The 23,525-nt window shown below is 34.8% G+C and overlaps 1 protein-coding gene across 2 annotated transcripts in view; it reads left to right on the plus strand.

Annotated features, from left to right (window-relative positions):
* LOC106459712 overlaps window positions 1-21,101 on the plus strand; it is a 55,569-nt gene extending 34,468 nt beyond the window's left edge. For both annotated transcript variants that reach the window (XM_022386245.1, XM_022386244.1), the window contains 4 exons: window positions 4,914-5,038; window positions 6,862-7,036; window positions 10,459-10,548; window positions 18,041-21,101. In XM_022386245.1, coding sequence (XP_022241953.1) covers window positions 4,914-5,038; window positions 6,862-7,036; window positions 10,459-10,548; window positions 18,041-20,676 — 3,026 coding nt within the window. In that variant the 3' untranslated portion in view covers window positions 20,677-21,101. The remainder of the gene's footprint in view (window positions 1-4,913; window positions 5,039-6,861; window positions 7,037-10,458; window positions 10,549-18,040) is intronic.
* The last annotated feature ends 2,424 nt before the right edge of the window (window positions 21,102-23,525 follow it).

Here is a 23,525-nt window from a genome sequence, read left to right on the forward strand (position 1 = left end):
AAAAATTAAGTACAGGTGAACAAGAGTTACCAGCCAGTTATAGGTGAATATTAAATGACTGTAACATGTAGAATACTCAATGCTTTGTACACTATACAATCGGTGTCTTTAGGAAGCCAACCCCTATATTATGTATAAAGTGAAAGAGTAAAAAACAACAACACATAAAGGTCATCAGGAACTAGATGTATATGCCGCTTTTCAGCTATCCAGGGCGTCCCAAAGCCAAAAATCGGCGAATAGCCAAAACCGAGATTTTTACATTTCGTTCACCATCATCTTTCTTCAACGGGTCTAGCGCCTACCTAATTCTAGCAATAACTATAATTTTATCATCATTTGATAGAACAAAACAATCTTCACGATCTTTCACTAACTATTGTATTATCATTCCATTTATAAAGCTTTGGAATACACTCTATAACCTAGTAAGCCATGTATGCCATCTTATAAAAAAAAAGAGTAAAAAACAAGTATTAGGAAAAAAAATATCGCTAAAAAAGCTACGTAGGGCTGGCTACTGAACTTGAAGAATGGAATCAAACAAGATAGGGATGGAAGTGGACATATTACTCGATCCGGCTAATAATCACATAGCAGGCTAAGCTGTCTAGACTTTACATGGAGAATAAAATTCATACGTTGACAATTGTTCGAAAAAATAACAACAACAGCTGAAACTAAAGTAATACTTTTGTTTCTTTGTAATTAAGCGCAAAGCTACACAATAGGCTATCTATACTCTGCCCACCACGGGTATCGAAACCTGGTTTCTAGCTTTGAAGTCCGCAGACGTACCGCTGTGCCACTGGGGGTCGTATAAATTAATGCAAAGTGTATTTTCACCATTCAAAATTGGCCGGACGTGGCCTAGTGGCTAGAGTGTGAAACAGGGATCATGGATCGCGTTCTGTTGCCACAAAATTGCGTTTCGTACTTTGGAGCCGTGGTTGCGTTACACAAGTGACAGTCAGATCCCATTATTTTGCTGATTATTTGGATTCCCTCTGGCAATAAGTTCAAAACTGGGGACGGCTATCACATATTGTGTATCTTTATGCAAACATTCTGAAACAAACAAAAACAAAGTGCTCAATTTTTGTCTTGTTTTGTGTTTTTTGTGAATTGCAAGGTAAGACATGAAGATAAAACAAAACGATTCAAATCGTTCAAGCTTATACTACGTCTTGACCAAGCATTGAGCTTTGAAATGCATCCCTACCGCAAATTGACTTCTTAGTGTTTGAAGTTTACGGAGACTTGTATGTGTCGTTATGATTATTTTTACTTAAGATGTTTACGGTTTTTTATTTAAAGAGTACATTGCTGCTTCTGTAGGCAAGAAATTATAAATTCACACACACACACACACACACATATATATAATTTTTGTTTGTAAAGTATACCTCAGAATTCCAGTATGAAAATGCGTGAACCTATGGACAGTGTAAAAGAGCACCGATAGTATAGTAAGAGCAAACAATGACTGATTTTTAAAATAGATATATAAAAAAAATTTTTTTGATTGATTATTTTATTTAGCGTAAAGCTACACAATGGACTTATCTGTGCTCTGTCAATCGCAGGGAATCGAACACAGGATTTATTACTGACCCACCGGGGGACTTGATAAAAATGAATAAAAAGCATTCTGATGCCTTAGTATTTCTATTGGTCTTATGAAAATAAAATATAAAGACCTAATTGGATAAACAGGAGATGTAATTAGACAGACTAAAGACTCGCACTAAACAGGCGTTATAAAAATGAGATTTCGCTTTCGGCTTTATTGGGATCCAGAACCTTTTTGGGGATCTTGGAGAGTCAGGTATGATATTCCACCTCTTCCTCCCTCCTGTACTGGTGTTTAGTTGCACTGTTAAATGGTGAACATCAAACAAAAAAGGGTGTTGATATCACTTAAAGTCACTTATGATTTCATCAGGAACATTTCTATTCATGTTCGACGTCCATCATTTGCACTGGTATATACTTTGCTTCATTTGTTATGCAAAAGTCTTACATATTGCAAACAGTCCCATATATTCAAGCGCTTGTTCATTTTGTAGCATTTTTAATACACAATGTATACACCACATAAATGACATATTAGGTAAGCCAAGCAGTAGGTGGCTGGTTGCTATACTTATAATACATATTTATGGGTGAGAGGTACTTAGGCTAATTTTCATCATGTATGACATAGCGATCCACTATGCGTAGTAGTTCATTTTTACGTAGGTTTTTCTGGAAATAAGTGTACGATCTGTTTAGAAGTTGTTATACGTTAGCATAGTTATGTAAGAAGCGGGAACTTGTTGAACGTGGGACTTTGTATGCACTTGGGAGAATTGAGTTTTGTAATTTTTGTAGTTTTGTTTATTATTTGGCACTATGTTGATCCATGCCAGACAGGCGTACTCTATTACTGGTCGTATGTATTGTTTGTATATCTTCAGTATGTTGTTGGGCGATGTGCCCCTATTATTTCCAGACAGACTTCTAACCTGGTTGACTCGTCTCCAGATTTTACTTGTGCTTTTATTTATATGTTTTTGCCAAGTTAATTTTGAATCATAGGTAAGGCCTACAAATTTTGCTGATGTAGCCGTCTGGTCCTCACTGGGTTCCGTGAAGACAGAGTTCTGGTTGTCTTTAAGGAGTTTCTTTAATTTTGCAAATATAAGTATTTGTGTTTTGAGTTTATTGATTTTAATTCGTTTTCTTTGGCAGTATTCTGATATTTCGTTTAGAATGGGTTGTAAATTTGCGGCTGCTATGGAGCGTGTTTGGGAACTCTTCCAAATTACTACATCATCTGCGAATTGTTAGGTATAACAGAAATTAGGATCAGTTAATGACGATTGGAATTTGCTTTGGTTTGTTTTGAATTTCGCGCAAAGCTACACGAGGGCCATCTGCACTAGCCGTCCCTAATTCAGCAGTGGGAATGCAGCTACTCAACACCACTCACCGCCAACTCTTAAGCTATTATTTTACCAACAATTAATGAGATTGAGCGTGACATTGTAACGCCCCCACGGCTGGAAGGGCGAGCATGTTCGGTGATGGGGATTCGGACCCACGACTCACACATTGCAAGTTGAGCCCCCTAACCAACCACCAGACCATGGGATTAAAATCGGTCGCTGGAAAGACAGCTACATGGAAGTCTAGTTATTTCCATTCCAGCTGAGTATTCGCTACAGTATTTTGTTTTTGAATGATTCTTGCTTCAAAACATAAAAAATAACATTTCAGAGAGTCCGAAAGGTAAAGCATGTTTGGCGAAAAATATGTTACTGTTTGTTTTGTTTTTTCATGTTTCCATCAAACATTTTAGCTGTAACAAAATTTTGAATTTTTATATGCTCAGAATTTGTTATTAAGTTTTTTAAAAGCTACAAAAAAGAATTGTCAGTAAAGACTAACAAAGCAATTACTAGATATATATATTAATAGGTTTAACAGTTCTTAGCTTATGTTTATAAGTAGCGGTATATATATAATACAAACATAAAGTGTGAACTTCGTATGATAAAAGGCTCACAGATCCACACGGCAACTATTAAGATGCTAAAGATAGTAATGTAACTATCACTTGCAGCTCTTTATTTCTCGTGATATCTTTCACATCACCAGTTATCTTACCTATATATCATTACGCCTTATTATTATTTCACCAGGTTTTTTAGTAGCGTTGAACTGACCTTTGTCAATTATCGACTTTTGGGAATAAATATATACTTATAATACAAAACGAGCCCTTAGAAAACACTGCACAACAAAACAAAATCAACAGCATACAGGCTATAATGTGGGGAGTAAAAAAGTAAGGTTTCTTACCACACCCAATGGTAGGACTTTTTTCTTATTCATATTTATTTTTCACTTCTGTCTGTATATATGAGACGTTGTGGGCTTGAGCACCCACATCTTGCTCCCTTATCCTTTTTTTTATCTTCATTTTTTTATTATTTTACTTTCACATTATTATTATTCTTTACATATGAGGCTTTGCGAACGGAGGTTAATACTTACAGAGGGTGTATCCCCACCACTACATGGATCCTACTTCGGCAGTTACCTCCAAAAACCAGAACACACCTTATAACCCACATTGTAGCCTGTACCCTGGTGACTTAGTTTTTTGGTGCAGCATTTTTTAAGTTTGTTTTGTATTAGTAAGGTGTTTGTTTCATCATAGGTTTTATCTTGCTGTTTGCAACACAGTCAGTGGCGTGTAGAGGTTCTATGATGCACGGGACCTTGTACCTAAGACCTTGGGAAAGGGCGGAAAGGGTTCTACTATTCGATTCGACTCTATGCGTTGGATGCCCTCTCGATATGGATGCTCGGGGCCCCGGCACCTTTTGCCCCCTCTGCACGCTACTGAACACAGTCCTTCCTTTTTTTGATTTAAACATTAACTTAACTGTTTAGGTAATGTTTTTGTTTGCATTATGTGTGTGTGTGTGTGTGTGAAATAAGCTCATCGTACTGGTATTAATACATGCACAAAAGGGGTGCCATTTTAGATTTAAATAGGAGAGCAATTTTTTAGTAGAAGTCTGAGAGTCAAAACAACCCCTGGTGTCAGTGTTTTTTTACATTAAAATGCAGTCTGTTTCGGAACATTTGTTCAGATTATTTTCTTTCTCTGTTATTTAATAATCATTCAAATAGCGCAAACTGTTCATTATATGTGTGTGGTTACAAAGTAATCAAGTAAGAGTTAATGGAATTTCTAGAAACAAGTAGTACAACCATCATTTATAGAATCGGATGTTGATTAGATAAATACATATCGTATATTTAATATTCATTTTTAATTTTATATGGTATCTATTTAAAAGATGTATTTGATATGTACAAACATTTTTACATCTAATATTGCACGATTTGCTTTGCAGCAACCAGCCCTCTAATGGAGAGACAAAGAACTTATGCTTGGCCAAGTCTGCAGTATCTTGATGATGTAGATCGAGGGGGCGTTGCAGATCAAGCAGGAATGAAAAAAGGAGATTTTGTGTTAGAGGTTTGTCTTTTACATTGTACCTTGTAACAACTGATTAAGGACATGTAAGGGATCGTTTAATAATTGTTCACGCTTAAATTTACGAATTGTTCATACTGGACCTCCAAAACAAGGATATCAAGAAGGTTATGGGTGCTCTCGGGACTGGTGTCACTGAGTTACATGAAAATTGACATATATATGAAATATTCGTTAAAAAATGCAACTTTGTTTTTGCACAGTTGTTGTTTCACTTGAATAATTACGGAAAACTTATCAGTTTATCTAATTTAGATAGCGTATTCAACTCATCAGTTAGAGTGCTAAAGCATATACCAATTTAGATTCATGTTACTTTCTGTTTTCCATTAACCGTCCTCACTAAACTTGATACCAAAGACTTAGGTTTAATACGAGAATATACGTTGCAGTAAAGCAAAATACAGTTTTTCACAGTTATAAAATAACTCAAAGAACCTTCTTTGGGTAAGAGTTTCAAAAAATTATCTACCAATCTTAAAAATTCGTCTTTAGACTCAGTATTAATGCCTCTTTATTCGAAAGTATCAACCCACATTCTCATTGGATTCAGAATATATTCTAATAAAGTTGACAAATCTACACACTAAACAGTATGTTTCTTGTAAAATTACTGCTACCCCAAAAGTTATGTAAAAATTTAATATGTTATCTGTAAACAAGGGCGTCCGTATGGAGGGGCAAGAGGGGGCACTTGCCCCCACCTGGAAAATGAGAAACATAACTCTTTCTTTATTCATTCAGCATATGTATATGAATTTTTTATTCAATTCAGAATTTCACACTACTTTGCCCCCCCCCCTCCGGAAAAATTTCTGCACAATTTCATGTCTGTAAATATGAAAATGTCTATATGTTACGGTGAATGTACATTAGCCACTGAAGGGGGGGGGGTTAGTCAGAACACTATTTATATACGTTATTTGTTAAAAGAACAACTGTTATGGTGCGAACGCCTTTTTCCAATTTGGCGAAGCATAACTGTAGTTAAATATACTCGTCATAAGACATTAGTATTAGGACTATTATATTTTTGAACACTACATTCTTTTTCTAATCCTTTAGGGATTTTCAAGAATTAGGAGAGTGTACCATTATTATTCACGTGACAACCACAGCTGATGGCTCTTAATAGAATTATAATTTTCTGGGTTCAATTTGTTCAGGAGAAAGGCTCTTTTATCGTTGAATCTTGAAAATCCCTGCAGTCGTAGCTATTTGTGGCACAATTTGTCAGGAGGCGTCTGTATATTAACAATATAGATTAAGTTGTTCAATATATATATATATATTGTACATTGTTTATTATGAGGATTACTTTGCATCGTTAGGTTTGTGTATAGATTTTGTGCTAAACCAAATCTTCTAAAGTGGCTTCGAACCACGTGAGCTGGGACAAAAAATATCGCTAACAGTGAAGATACCCAATTTTTGAATCAACGCATTTTTATTATTATAAGTAAGAACGGTGTATTAAATTAGCATACTTATTAGTGGATTCAATTTTAATTCTTATCTCTATAAATAGTTGCTTGCTCTGAACAGAAGTTAATGATAATTTTCAGAGTTTTGACCCTCTCCCAGGAATTCTCTCCTCACATCTTACGTTTCATGTGTTCACAATAAAATAAAAAAAGAAAGAAAGTGTTTTCTTACTATAGAGGATGATGTAAGGTTTTATTGTGCTTTGAAATGAAAATTTATCTTAAGCCGTCTTGCAGCGGAAATTAGGTTTTTAAAAACTTTTGTTATCTATGGAATGGTGTACTTCATGGCCTGTGAGAATGTTGAAATATCTTCTTCAGATTAACGGACACAACGTCACTCAAGCTACGCACGACCAAGTTGTAGCCATCATACGGAAGTCAGGAGACTTGGTTGCCATGACAGTGGTAACGGTCAACAACCCGCCGGGAACAAGAAGGCCTCTTAATCAGAGACAATGTGCTACAGTGCCAAGGAGATTATCTTTTAAGAAAGGTAAGATCTAAACAACAAAAAAAGTTTAATGCAACCGGTTTTGTGTGTAAGACCCTAATAAACTCAACTTTTCACGAAGCGTATCTATTTTATTGTTTACAGTATGGTCGAGCTAAACCAATGAAAGCTAATTGCACAGAATTTCATGTTCGAGCATGTTAGAGTGTGGGTTTGTCACTTAACATGAGCTGATTTATTTATATATCTTTACATAACACAAAAATAGGTTACAAATTTTATTTAAGTCAAACAACCAGATCCAAAAAAAAAAAGTCGTCACACACAGAAAACTAACAAATAAAACCATAACATAAGGAAAGGACCGAGGAAAGCAAAATGTGTCCTGGTTAGAGATGTAGGCAACAAGGTACACCGTCTGTAAGAGTTAAGCCCAATTCGCAATCTTCAAATGTAGAGTACAAATAAGACTAGAAGCAAATTACAACTACCATTTGTCAACTTACAAGAACGTATAAACTTGGCGCTAAAGCTCCGAGATACACATTGAAGTGTATAGGTTTAAAATGATAATTGCCCTGATTGGGTGAGAAGTGATACTAGATATGGCAAAGACAGGCTCTATTTCTCTTCGAAATATGATTATTTACACTTTATGAAGTCGATTTCCTTGAAAGCCATCAAACACTAATGGACAAGTACGGATGTTAAAAAGAAGTGTAATTAGGGGAGCTTCAGTGACTGTTTTGGTTACTGACTTAAATCCACGCTAATGAACTGGCATGTTTCTGTTGACCTTATACATGAGGAAGCCGACATTTATATAATGAAAAAAATAATGGGTATGTGTGCGTGGAAAGGTTTTTAAACTTCATTAAACTATGCAAAAATGAAATTAGAAGTAGGGATTACGGACGGCGTTTGCGTAAAAGGGAGGTGGGTGTAGATAGTACTATGCATTATCAAGTTAAGGTGTTTTGGAAGTGGATCTGCCATTCTTCAGAGCCTCATCTTTATGTATAAAGATTTTGTGTGTCAATTTCTTCATACACGAGTAGTCTAGGCAGGTCAATTAACTGTTTTAATTACTTTAAATATACAGCATTGCTTTTACATTTTATAAACTTTGTGCATTAAAATACAAAATACCACACTCATACACACACACTTCGTATTCAAAATACGAGTTTTACCCCTAGTTTTATATATACCATATTTGCCGGTCTATAAAACGACCCTGATTTTTTGAGAAAATTAAATGTATTTCTTTAAGGTTCGATGTAGAGGACGACCTCTATTGTCAAGCAAGTCTAGGATGCTACTTTTGTAAAGAAATTCTTAGAAGACATTTTTAAACTGTGTTAACTTGCGCTCTAGAGTAATCAATACAACTACAAATGTTTTTTTTATTCTCTTCAAATGCTAGAGACAGCTCAATGAGGCATAACTTAATTCATAAACATCTAATAAACAACTTTACAAAGTTTTCATCACAGTTGAGCTTTTCTATTACAGCAAAATACTAAACTTTAAGATATAGTGATACAATAAAAACATGTTTACAAAATTAGTACTGACTCTCAATATTTAAGTATGACAATGAGATCAATACATTTCAAGCCAAATATGTCTTGATTAATTGTAACTGACGTGTGAAGTAAATAAAATCAAGTTATGGAGAATCGAGACAAATGATACAATTACAAATATGTTATTGTAACGCGCTTGCTCTGAAAGGTAAACAAAAGTAAAAGGGACAACGTAGTTTTGGTTAAGTATGCTATTAACCGGAGAGTTCTTACTGGAATTCAATCTTTGAATCTGTGTATAAGACGAGAGATAAAATCAGGCATTGTTTTAAGAGCAAAAAGATCGTCTTATACACCAGCAAATACGGTATCAGGGCTTCGCTAAAATCGGTGCAAGTTTTGTTTGTTTGTTTTGAATTTCGCGCAAAGCTACACAAGGGCTAGCCGTCCCTAATTTAGCAGTGTAAGACTAGAGGGAAAGCATCTAGTCATCACCACCCACCGCCAACTCTTGGGCTACTCTTTTACCAACGAATAGTGGGATTGACCGTCACATTATAATACCCCCACGGCTGAAAGGGCGAGCATGTTTGGTGGGACGGGGATTCAAACCTGCGACTCTCAGATTGCGAGTCGAGTGCCCTAACCACCTGGCCATCCCGGGCCCATAACTGGCCGTACTTTTGGTCACACATTAAAAATATTTATAACACGCAGCAAGTTATTTAAAACTGAATACAACTGTCCAGAGAATAATAATTTTCAGACGAGTAGTACACTTATTTAAAAATTTTCTCTAATGAAATAATAAAAAAAAATATGGTATTTCAAATAATTAGTAATAGACGCTATTATTTTACTCTCATACAAGGCTGATAATATTTTAGGCATTGGCTGCAATGGTGACATTAATATGCTGATCTGCACATAAATTGAACCAAGTGTTTCACAACAAAATAGACTTAAGAGTAAGAAAAAATATTAGAATAATGTGTACCTTTATATCCAGTTACTAATTTCTAATTAAAGAGTGTTAAATAATAATAATGTGAAGCACACACTATAGCAATCACAGTAAACAATGGAATATTTTGCACTATTAATATAAGGTTCGGAATAAACTGATTTTATGTCTCGAAGTGAATTTTATGCGCCAATCATAAATTGCCGGTGAAATGTCACGAGGAACAAAACACTTTCGCAACAAGCCTGCATACCACGATCATTCATTTACATGTTGTTGTAGGTTTTCAAGTAAATCCATGTTGCTAATTAAGATAGCTTCCAAATACTTTTGATCCTCCATTAGGGGGGTCTTTCAGTATGAAAATTTAAATATTTATTTTGAACGACCCCTTACAAGTTTAAGCCAATTTTAATGTAATTAACTATAATCAATCCTAAACTCTTTGTTCAACATTGAAAATGTTCAAATTTTGAACTTAGATTACTGTTTTGAATATATCCTTAGATGCTAATAACAATAGTAAAAAAGTCAGTTCTGTCAAAATGAGAGCCCCAAAACCTCATGGCCTCCTGTTTCGGAGCTCCTCATGATGGCTTCGAATCCTTTTTTTTTTCTTCGTTTAGATTTAATCGGTGCCAAGTGCCTACACGCAGAATTCAAGTTATTTTGTCAAACGTTGTGAGAGGAGCTCAAAAATCAAGTAAATATAGATAAATACAATATAGACAGGTACAATTGAAAATTATTGTATGGATTTTGAAAGTGATGCTAACATACACTTATGTTTAAGGTCGATTTAAATAAACTTACTTTTCAAACTCATCACTTTTTCTCGTTCATAAGTTTATTTTTCTTACTTCTGGAATAAAGAAAACAACAACAAAAACATATCAAAAATATATAATTTAGAGCTTATGATCTATTTTGAGCCTTGGTATTAAATAACTAATCTTCTTATACTGAGACAGCTCCAGCGCCACCTAAACGTGACCCAGGGACCACTTTATCTTTCGGAAGAGCCCGAGCTAGGTCTATGGTAACCGGACTGGCAGACATTGGTGAGCTATGATTTTTTAAAGTTATATTTCAGCTATTAATGATCCATTATTTGAAATGACTTGAATAAACTTCAAATTTATACTTTCACCACCAGGTGGATATTTCCAGCAAATTATTCACCCAAGTAAAACGATAACGCTGCTATTGATAAAAAAGTAAGTAAACGAAGGATAATCGGAATTTGTAATGTTATAACTCTAAACAAGAGGGTATCCTCAATAGCCGCGGCACATGAAATTCATTTAGGCAGAATTAGAGTAAATTAATATGTGAGACCTTTTTTTTTCCTTTTTATTAGCTATATTTTTGTGCGCCAGTATGGGGCGCACGCATACCCAATTCGATTTTATTATTCATCAGGAACTTTACTAGCCTACCCTCAAATTGAAATTATTTTAGGCAGGATTAGAGTAAATTAATGTATGAGAACTTGGGCTTGGTCAAATATAATAATCGAAAGGGTTTGACCTCCTGAGCCCAAAACTGTAATTAGATCTCGAATCGGTCAAGAGATGATGGATCTATGAGCTAAAAGTTTGTACTTGGAAAAAAAATACTCGGAGCCATTCTATGAGCCGCTATGTCACTGTTATAAGATACTGTCATTTGCTCCTCTCACTTCATTGTTACGCAGATCTGGCATCTAATGATCAGGCATATGATTGGACATTCAGCTTACATATGTCGCGGTCTTACACAGTCTTTTCTCAGTTATTCACTTTGAAGTAGATCACACATCTCAAAGTTCTTTAAATTGTTCCTGAGCCACGACTAACTCTCCGGAAAATATCGGTATGTTTCGTTCACGTGCAGAATTGTTAGACTTATCATAACACGATGTTTCCAGTTTGCTACAAACGTGTGAGAAAGTGGAACTAAATGGTACAATTCATTTGCCGCCTGAACAAGGCACCATTCACAACACAAGCAAACGAATGTCGAACCTGCATCGCTGTAAGTGTATGATACCTGCTCCAGAGTTGAATTAGAAGTTCACACCTACAACTAGGTATTTTACAGTGGGTTAAAACAGACCCGTATAACAGAGTCGAATGAGGTGCATTTCTCCCATAACAAAGCACAGTACACTCCTTCCATGGTTCCAAAAACATGTACAGTGGATCAATGACATACGCAGTGACATTCTTTTTACAGACGAATCATGCTTCACTTTGCAACTATATAACAGGTGCATATTCATTTGGAGAGAATATGCAATGAGGTTCAATCCCATTTTCCGAAGGAGCAGGATTCATATGGCGGTGATTAGAGCACTTGCAGGGATATCCCACTGTATTAACATATATAAATCGTTCATATAAAGTGAGATCAACTTTATGTGGAACAGTCTCATGCTGTTATGAAGAAAAAATAATGTAGAAATATACAAAGGTTGTAACCTAGGAAGTAAATAACATACTTGCATATCCTTTAATTAACATGAATTATAGAATGCTGAAAATAATTATGAAAAGTATTAAGGAAAAGGTTATAACAAGCGAATACCATAAGAATGTCACTCCTTTATCGTGTTAAAATGAATTGCGCCAGAGTACAGTCATGTGTTGGCAGCTTATATTGTAATTGGTTGTCATTCTACCAATTAAGATATGCAACACCTGTATATACCCTATAAAAGTATAAGCTATGATATTATACCCACGGGTAGTAGTATGAATCCAGTCATGACACTTAGGATCGAAATATCTCATGAAAATAATGTAGAAATAAAAGTTGTGGCTAGTCTAGGGTATTTCGTGTGAAAAACTATGTCAAGGCATATACACTTGCATACAACTCTTAATAAAACATGGAACTGGCTCTGTTAATAATAAAAGTTATTGAAGTACAAAACCACAAACTCCAAAAGTATCTTAAAATATATCTTTTATGAGATAGATGATGGTTCCATACAGACCTTGGCAACAACCTAGCTGTAGATAGAGATGTAAATATTAGCCGAGAACAATGAGATACACATTAGCATAAATTGGTTTTAACAGACATCTAGCTTCTCGAAAACTGCCACTGACAAAATGTAACCAAACCAAAACATTGAAATGATCTTCGAATAATTACAAAGCTGGGGGTGTGTGCACTTTACAGATGAATCGAAGTTTCATTTGTTTGGAAACAATCAATGATAGTATATTTAACAGCAGAGAAGAGAACTGTATCATAGTCAACGTACAACATCTACAATGAAGCATGGTGGTAAGTCAGTTCAATTTTGGGACTGCTTATCAGTCAGTGATGTCGGTGCTCTACACAAAATTGATGACACCCTGACTGTGGACAAGAGGGCATTCTCAATAACCACGGTACTTGAAATTCTTTTAGGCAGGATTAGAGTAAGTTAATCTATGAGACCTTTATTTTCCTCTTTATTAGCTATATTTTGTGTGTGCCAGCAATACCAAGCGTGGTGAGCGCACATACCCAATTCGGTTTTATTGTTCATCAGGATCTCTACCAGCCTACTCTCAAATTGAAATTATTTTAGGCACGGTTAGAGTAAATTAATATATGAGACTTTGGGCATGGTCAAATACATTAATCGAAGGGTTTTGACCTCCTAAGTCCCAAACTATAATTAGATCTCAAATCGATCAAGAGATGATGGAGCTACGAGCTAAAAGTTTGTACTTGAAAAGAAAAAAAGAATAAAACTCAGAGCATTCTCTGAACCGCTATGCCACGGTTAACAAGTGCATGCATATTATACTCCATCATAACTCATTGGGTGGGGTTTCACCTTCCACAAGGACAATGACCCTAAGCATACAGCAAATCTGATTATGTGAAAAATTGATGATAAAGAGACTGGTGGAATACCCATAACCATGACTTGTCCGGCACAGAGTCCGTATATGAGCATTCTTAAGATTGTATGGGTGTGATATAAGAAACATACCTAATATTTCATACCCTCTTTGGTTAATAAGGTGATCATTTCAAGGTCACCAAGAATTTTAATTTTTTCACACATACATGTTTCTAGCGCTGTGTGTGGTTTTAAACATGAAGTGATACTCAAGGAATATGACTAAGTTCCTTTCACTCTAATTTTCTATTGAGTCATTCCCTTATGTGCTTTCTCATGATAAAAAATGCTGTTAAGTAGGATACACCATGTCAAGGCAGGCAGTGATGTTTTCGAGTGGTACCTTGAGGATGTATCTTATGTATATATTTATTGCGAACCGTGATGTTTGCCGTCTGTGTCCCATTCGAAAAGTTGTGCACACAGGCAAAGCTCAACATTCACTTTGAAATGATGGGAGAACATGTATGAATAATGTCGAGGCTAAATTCTATTTCTCAAGCAGGATATTCTACACTGAATTGTTTGGAATTAATCACACTATCATTCAAATTTTAAAATGTGACGTAACATTAAGAATAAAAATGTGGAGTTACCATATGTTATTGTTTACTGGCTCTTACTATGACTGAAATACTCAACAATTACTTTTCACGGTGGGCGGTATAATTAGCTTCGAGCTTTGGCTCTGAGCGAAACCAAGAGTGCAATAGATTTAACCTTTTTAAAGTCCATGAAATAATTGAAACTGATAGATTAACTTACGTTTTTTCCGTCACTGGAGATGGGTACTTTTGCATGTTTCCCATATTTTCCTAATGGAATGACCATTGAAGATGCACTTTGAGATGGCTAGCATTATTGAACTTTCTACATAATGCTATGTTATCTTAGTCTGGAACAAGTACTGTTTCATGTAAGAGGCTAAGTAACAGTCTTAGTTCTCAGTTTAATAAGTCAAGTTCTCAAACTTAACAAATAAGTAAAACTGAGTAATTTTTAGTTGTTTTTTTTAATTTAACGAGTAAAAGTTTTTCAGTCAAGTAAATCTAGATTTCCAGACTTTTGTCCCGTCTACGTGCCCATTTGATTGATTTGAGTGAATAAAGATTGATTTTCACTTTGTCACATGGTGTTCAGTCTCCTTTTTGTTGAACACGGTAAAAGTCAGTACACAAATTTAATCGTCATAACATTTCCTTGTCGAACATATTGTTGTTAGCAGAAACTACCGAATCTGTTGAGGAAAATAGTTTGTCTTAAAGTACCAAATCGTTTATATAAAAAAATGAAAAGGTCAAAAAGCGACCAAATAATTTAGTTCAATTTTAGGAAGTATTGCAAAACATTTTGAACAGTACTGTACAATCGTACATTAGTAAACTGTATGACAGTATGAAAACAAACTTTAATTCTATGTAAAGCAAAGGGCTCACAGAAAAAATACTACTGTTTTGCATAACTTTTTTTTTGTATTTTCTGTGATTATTTTTTGTACATTAAGAAATGCACAATCTCATTGCCGTCACTCGTTGTTTGAGACTCCGGTATGTGTATTGTGTGTGTGTTTCCATAATTATTTCCACTACCATGGATGAGTATATATATATTTCATAAAACTAGAGTTTTTTCTTTTTTTTTAATTAAGCATAAAGCTACACAATGGGCTATCTGTGCTCTGCCCTCCACGGGTATCGAAATCCAGATTTTAGCGTTGTAAGTCCGCAGACATACCGCTGTGCCACTGGGGGGCAAAACTAGAGTTAAAATTAATCTTTCTATTTCACAAATACACAAGTAAAGATACATTAATTACTCAGATACTTATTTACTAACTTTATTTATATTAGAGTGTACTATTTGTTTTGTACATCTAAAGTTTACTCTTACAGTCTTAGCTAAAATATTTGCATATTTTGTTATAAAAAAGGTCATTCTTATTAAGATGAAATACAAATACACTTAGCTCTGTCAAGCTGAGAAATACATGTTATATTAAGCATCTACATGTGTAATTGGTATAATGAGACAGGTTCTATGGACATCATGAACGAAATATTGGAACAGCAAACAATTTTATCAGATACCTATAATTCAGCATTTCATCTATCACAACAAAACCTTACCAAAACATATGTAACGACAAAATATAATATCAAATTATTATAAATAGCGTCTGTAACTTTATATCAGTTCTATTAAACATTCAGTACTTGGTTGGTCCTCCTCGTACTCTAATAACCTCCGCAAGTCAATTTGTCATGCTGTCGATGAGGTTATTGATGTAATCCACCGTGATTTCATCCCAACTTGTCACTAAAAGGCGCTGCAACTCAGCTACAGAAGCTGGTTTAGGGTCGTAGTTAGCAATTTTCCGTGTGTTGTCAAGTAGATAAACATCATGTCACTGTTTAGCGTGTTGTCAAGACAATAAAAAATTTATAACTGTTTAGTATGTTGTCAAGGAGATAAAAATCTTGTCTAGTATGCTGTCAAAGCGATAAACATAGTGTAATTGTTTAGTGTTTGGTCAAGGTGATAAAAATCCTGTAACTGTTTAATGTGTTGTCAAGTAGATAAATGCCTTGTAAATCTTTACCTGTAAAGGACACATGTTGTCGGTATGATGGACATTGTATAATGTTTCAGCTGAGGAAGGCGTTGTTAAAGCACAATGAACTGTTCTGCTTATTCAATTGTAGAATTAACATCACAAACCTGCAGAAACTTTTAAACTGTAACGAGATAAATTAAAAACCTACCAAGCAAATTATGTAAGGCATGTTTGATTTTTTTTCAAATGTCTTGTAAAGCTTTAACTGGAGTTCATGTTTGCTACGTCAAGTACATCATGTAATTATTAGCCGCATAAAAGTACTTGCAACCTTGCAACACTAAGATTTTAATTGGAAAGTTGTGTTTGCAAGAGGAAAAACATCATGAAATAAGAAGATTGTGAAATTATGTTGACAAAATGAAGAACAGCATATCATAGTCTAGTTAGAAGCAGGTTATGTTTACAAGTTGCAGAAGGTTTGTAAAGTTTGAAGTGGGAGGTCGTGGTTACAATGCATGAATTTTAGCTCTTTAGTCGCAAGTTATTTTACCATGTTTGTCGGATATTTAATAGCTTACTTATAAGATATTCTAGTTACTTACCAGTTAGTTTAATTCTACAAAAACAATCATTAACCAAAAAATACTAATTTATTTCATTTCTGGGATTACGTCTGTTGATGTTAGTGTTGTAGTTAACATATGCACTAATTCTACAAAGACAGTCATTAAGCAAAAAATACTACTCCCTTACTTTTCTATAATTACTTCTGTTAATATTAGTATTGTAACTAACACATGTACTAACTCAAGCCTTGGTAACAATAAAATTAACGTGACGTTAAACCACTAAAATAATTAACATACATATCACGATAAATTCTTAAGAGGTTTTACTGGAAATATAGGAAACAGAACGATATATTATGAATCCTTGAAACTAAATGGCAAAGAAGAGAATAGAATGAGCAACTATGATTAAAAACCTTGATTAAACTCAACTATACTTATTACAAGACGAAAAAACCCTAGAAACTCGGAAGTAGGTTTTTCGCTTTGGGCTCAGGTTTTTAACAGTAATCTGATTTTAATAAATTATTCTTAAAAGAATAATAATGTTTGTTTGTTTGTAATTAAGCACAAAGCTACTCAATGGGCTATCTGTGTTCTGCCCACCACGGGTATCGGAACCCGGATTCTAGCGTTGTAAATCCGCAGACATACCGCTGTGCCACTGGGGGGGAGGCAAAAAATTAATAAATCATACTTTAATTTAAAAAGTATTATTAGTAATCTGCAGAGGACACACTCAGATTCGATTAAGAATTATACGTGATTGTTGTGGGTTTTTGTTCTGAAAGGTTTGTTTCTGGAAGTTCAACCTTTCCAAAGCTAAAGATATATTACTGTCTTGTTTTTTATCTCTCTGTTGTCATTCTCATACACTTCACATCACTTTGTTCTAGTATGCTTTTTAGTGATATAAATACTAATTATTTCTTCCAACACAGCATGATATTATTGTTATTTATATTTTATATTTAAAGCAATATTACATAAAATAATTATTTAAAAAAACAAACAATGATTTATCATCGAACATATTTTGGTAGAATTAAAATATTTTAATCCAAAACTTTATATACTTTGTAATTTTAACTTTCTTACAACAGTATGCCAACACTTTCGTCACTGTTTTCGGTCAGTCTTTCGTTATCAACTCAATAACTTTATTATTACAATCAATCTGATAGCCTCAGTTTACATCTGTAACAGGTTGACAAGTTTGTCCTAAAGACAAGAACATTAATTGCTTACAATATGGCGCTCATTGCCTGGAATATTTGTAAAACATTTTAAACAAATATTCAATTTGTATAACTACGACCACGTTTTTGCAACTGTTTTCCAACACATTACTGACATTGCAATTACTAAGGCTGCTATGTGTAACATTTTTCGTATTCTTTGAGTGTTTCATTAAATTAGTTTGGTGAATTTGTTTTAAACTAACAGGTTATATTTTGTTTGTATCTTTATTTTTATTATAAAATCAACTAATTTGATATGTATATTTATACCAGTTAAAGCTCCAAATATTCTTGTTTCAGATTCTTTAGAAGATCCACTTCAGGATTATTATTTTGAGTCTAGGTCAGCAAGAAGCAGTTTTATCGTTTCGGGCGAGGAAGGCTCAAGCCATTCATCAGCTGAACAGCAAAGTCTTGAATCTCGACTACAAGAAACTACATCCACCACCAATTCTTCTGGCGATGAAACAATAACAGCAGCTCGTGATTTAGATATTCTGTTGGATAGAATCCAACCTTGTTCATTTTACAAGAGATTTTATAGTTGTCCAGATTTGGTAAAGATATCTAATTGTGCAGTTAGAAATAGAGAAAAATATATTTGCAACCGTAGTCAAAGTTGCGATACCTTTCGTTCGTTAAATGGTAAAACTCCTGTACATTCATGGGCTTGCCCTCCACATAATTACAAAAAGAGTGGTGGAGGAGTCAAAGAAGCTGCCACTGGACTAAAATTATATTCACAGTCAGTTGGATTAAATAGTAAAATTGTACTTTCTGATGAACGTAAACTAACTGATTTGAAAACTGAGAAAACAAATTTTATTAAACATAAACATTGGCCAATTTGGACAAATGCTAATAATGAGCAAAGTTTCATAAATGAACGAAATGCCTATTGGTCACAGTCGGCAAGAGCCAGAAATGAAGAAGTGCGGCTGGGAGTATATGCTGAAACAATGGTATCTGGACAACAGTTTCCACCACCCAGTCAGCCACCTCCACCTCTTCCTCGGGGGCAGGTTGTGCAGGTTGACATTTCTAAGGTACAAGGTGAATATGCCAATGTGTATGCTATCAGAAATTATGAGGTTGCGCCCATGTCTAGCTTTAGACCAGGTGATAGTGCTAAGCTTTACGCTTCTCCCGAGTCAGTGATGACTGTTGGTTATAAACCATTTCACCACAGCAGGATTACACATCACACTCGGCCCCAGTCTGTGCCACCCAGAGACGTAAGACACCAAACATCGTCAGAATCAGAAAGCAGTGGAGATGCAAGTGGTTTTTACGGTAGTTTAATAAATTCTCAAAAGCAACGATCAGCAGGTTCCAGACATTTCAAAGTAAAAGGTATATTAGGAAATCAAAGTAGATTTGGCAGCCCAAACCATTTTCCAGTGCTAAATCCAAAACCTCATGATCATTTTCCTCCAGGTCTAGAGTTTGACAGCAGTGAGGAAGAAGACCTCTCCTCGTTTTTAAATAAGGCTGGGAAACTTTCTACCTTTGGAAAAAGTGATGAAAGTACATTGAATTGTAATTCCTGGAAATTTCATTCAGAAGGAGAAAAATTAAGAATTATGATGCCCCAAGTCGATTCTAGCCGATCTAGTCCTTGTGGAAGGTATCAATTTAACCCTCAAAAATGTGACTCGAAAAACAACTATTTTCAGGCTTCAAGTCAACCACAACTGTTTTACAATCACAAAAGTTCACAGCCATCATCTGTGGGTTATTCTTTTTTGAACAAAAACTCTCAGTTCGTTATATCAGGAAGAGAGTCTCATTCAAATTACCAGTCTCACTTATATTCTTATGCAGACCTTCATAAAGACAGCCGTGGCAGGAGTGAACACTTCAATAAGAGGACTGAAAAGTCTACTTTTGAGCCAGTACAAAATCATAAACCTGATAAGTCAATTCATGAGCACGTAATTAGATCTTCAACCCTTCCAAATCGCAGGAGTTTTAATTTTGAGATTAATGAGCAGGGCACCATCTCTGCACGAAGAACAATTAGACCTTCCCGCTCATTTCCGAACGATCTAGCAAAAGAGGACAGGGAAGAATATAAACATTCTCCTAAAGATGAGGTATACGTCTCCAGCACCAATGGTTATATTAATAACATAACCAAAAGGGAAGGTAAATATTCCTTGCAGTTTGGAGAGTCACTGAGTGAGAAACATTATCAACAACTTCCAGTTGAAGGATTTCTTGAAAGAGCTAGAAAAAGGCCACAACAAAGAAGCCTAGTTATAGACAGCCTTTCATCTAAGTCTAAAAGTTCAGGGATAAATAAGAACTCTAGTTCTGGTGGTCTCTTACAATTTCTGCCTCCTCCACCAGAGTTCACTGTCCTTACGCCACCAGACGATCACCTAGCAGCGATGATATCCCCACCTCCAGAATTTAGTGATAGCGCAACTGGGTTGGGCGCCGAAGGAAAGAAGCGATTTTTATCACAGTCGAGTTACTCGGATTTAAAGAGTAATTTCATAGGACACTGTGCTCCTAACTACATATTCAAAGAAAAAGATGTTTACTATTCTGTAATCAATAGCTCAGGAACAAAAAGGTGTGTGTCTTCAGGCGATCGGCAGACACTTGCACAGGACTGTTCTTTGAAGCAATATCGTATGGTTTCTGGCACAACTCAAGCAGTGACATTACCAAGCGAACCACCAACTCAAAAAACGGAAGAAAAAGAGTTCCGTCGAAAATTGCTGCAGGACTGGTCCATTACAGATGTATCAGAGTGGCTGGACAGTCTCTTCTTATCTGAATATAAATCAGCTTTTCTAGAGGCAGGAATAAATGGAGCAAAATTAGCTAACATGGACAATAATGATCTGGTAGGATTAGGAGTGAAACTTGTTGGTCATCGACTAAATATTGAGCGAGCCATGAAACGTTACGTGAAGAAAGATTAATACATTAGGCTGATTTTGAACATTTAGAAATGCTATATTGTATATAAACCCTTGTCAAAAATGAATAACATTGTTTTAAATAGTGTATATGATAATACTAATTAAGCGTAGCTTTATATTAAAGTATAGAAATAGCATCGAGAAACTTGTCAGAGACTGTGTGAAATGTGTGTGTGGTGATGGTAAAAACATACCATGGCGAATAATTGCCAAAAAACAAACAATAATTCAGTCGATGCAAAAGAAGCAATGTTGGTTTAGTAGAGAATGGCACCCCGATTAGCTAGTGTCTAATAACGTTTTCAATCTACTGATTTTGCTAGTATATAATCATACAAATTAACTCCTAGACCTGGTGTAAATGTACATGTTAGGTACATGTGTAATATAACATTTAATATCTGAAATAAAGCAAATCTCCCTGACTTGCCAAGTTTAGTTACTGGATGCTAATTTTTATTATTATTAGTGTTAATCTTAAAAAACAAACTTCATTGTAGTGACCTTTGTTTTTGTTGTTATTAATTAACATAAAACCGATATTTTTATACTAGTCTACATACTAAAACTAAGACAATGTGTTATGAAATAGTTTTCGATGTTATTCCAAAGTTTGATGTTACATAAATATAACTTTACTCTTTCTACTAAACCTACTTCACGCGACTTTCTTCTATCTTCTTTTAGTTTATTGATCAGTTTCAATCAATGCCTTAAAGTTGATTGAACCTTGAGATATCTGCTGCTGTTTATATCATATGTCATATAAGACGCTGTTCAAACTGAAAATGTCTAATATCTTACTAATATTATTAACTGTGGATTTTGCGTATAGAATATGGAAAATCAAACAGAGAGTTAGAAGTTGCCAGCAATCTATAAAGTGATGCACAGAGGTTTCAGTTTCTTCTACATTCTACTAGCTCTGGAAATTCTTACTGTAATCACACGTACATGGAAAGGATGTCTTGAAAGTTTCTGCTAAAGCTGTTATTCGAAAAAGGTATGATGGAAATACAGAGTTGGAGTGAAGAGCTTCAAACCAACCTGTGCAGCATGCAATCGAAACGTAAAACAATGATTGAAGAAACCCTTATGACGATTAATAAGTTAATGTTTTTCTTACATTCTGTTAGTTATTATATGTTTTGATTGTTGCTGCACATTGCATATTTACAAATAAATGTAATTCTAGGATAATTATCTTTACACTCTAATTATCAGTTCATACTTACAGGAGTTAAGATATCAATGCTTTAAGAACAGCAGAAGCTAAAAGAGTGAAGAAAAGGATAGATTTTCAACATCTGTTATGTTTTGTTTACCACAAGTTACAGTTTTTACAGTAAAGAAGAATATTTTTAATACAGGTACGACGTGTCGATTACTGGTGCGATCATTCTTAAGTACATGAGATTTAATGGTAAAGAAAGTTACAGCTTTTACAGTAAAGAAGAATATTTTTAAAACAGGTACAACGTTTCGATTACTGGTGCGATCATTCTTAAGTACATGAGATTTAATGGTAAAGAAAGTTACAGCTTTTACAGTAAAGAAGAATATTTTTAATGCAGGTACAACGTTCCGATTACTGGTGCGATCATTCTTAAGCATTAAGATGTAATGGTAAAGAAAGTTACCTTTCTTACCGTAAAAACTTGTGTACTTAAGAATGATCACACCAGTAATCGAAACGTTGTACCTGCATTAAAAATATTCTTCTTTACTCTAAAAGCTGTAACTTGTAATAAAATAATACTTATAATCAGTGAGTAGACTCAACACGAAACTATAAATCTGTTACGTTTAATAAGAATGTCCCTTCTCTCCTCTCAAAAAGAAAAGAAAGAAAAAAAATTAAGGGTGAATATGTACTGCCTGGTATTTTAAGTTGAAGGTGCATTATATTTTGTAAGGATAATGTTAAAAAACACATTACAAGTGAGCTAATATGACAGTAAATCATCCGTTCTCTTAAACCGAACACATGATAGGTAACTTTAAAACACATTAAACGTGGAGCTAATGTGACAGTAAATCATCCGTTCTCTTAAACCGTACACATGTTTGATAACGGTAATTTTAAAACACATTAAAAGTGGAGCTAATGTGACAGTAAATCATTCGTTCTCTTAAACCGTACACATGTTTGATAACGGTAACTTTAAAACACATTAAACGTGGAGCTAATGTGACAGTAAATCATCCTTTCTTTTAATCCGTACACATGTTTGATAACGGTAACTTTAAAACACATCAAAAGTGGAGCTAATGTGACAGTAAATCATCCGTTCTCTTAAACCGAACACATGATTGGTAACGGTAACTTTAAAACACATTAACAGTGGAGCTAAACCCTCTCTTAAACATAAGCCATGTTATATTTTGCTAGGATAACCTTAGAAAGTATTGAGAGTATAGGTAAATGCGACATCTTTTGTTCTCTTTAATTGAAGGTATATTATGTTCGGTAACGTTAACCTTTAAAAACATTAAAACTGGAGCAAAATGTAACACCAAATCTTCTGCTCTATTATATGTTGTATAATCTTACAATATATTCAAAGTTGAGCTAAATGTGAAAATAAATAATCTGTTCTTTCTAATTGGATGTATGTTTTGTTGATTATCCCCACAAAAAAGAAAACAGAAAAACGAAGGTTGCCCTTTTTCTTCCAATTTAAAGACATAAATGAAAAGTTATTCTAAAAGTTAATGCAGCCCATTTTGGTCTCTTAAACTGAATGGCCCGGCATGGCCAGGTGGTTAAGGCACTCGACTCGCAATCTGAGGGTCGCGGGTTCGAATCCCTGTCACGCCAAACATGCTCGCCCTTTCAGCCGTGGGGG

This window comes from Limulus polyphemus, unplaced genomic scaffold, assembly GCF_000517525.1.
Source record: "Limulus polyphemus unplaced genomic scaffold, Limulus_polyphemus-2.1.2 Scaffold651, whole genome shotgun sequence".
In the NCBI taxonomy this organism is placed as follows: Eukaryota; Metazoa; Arthropoda; class Merostomata; order Xiphosura; family Limulidae; genus Limulus; species Limulus polyphemus.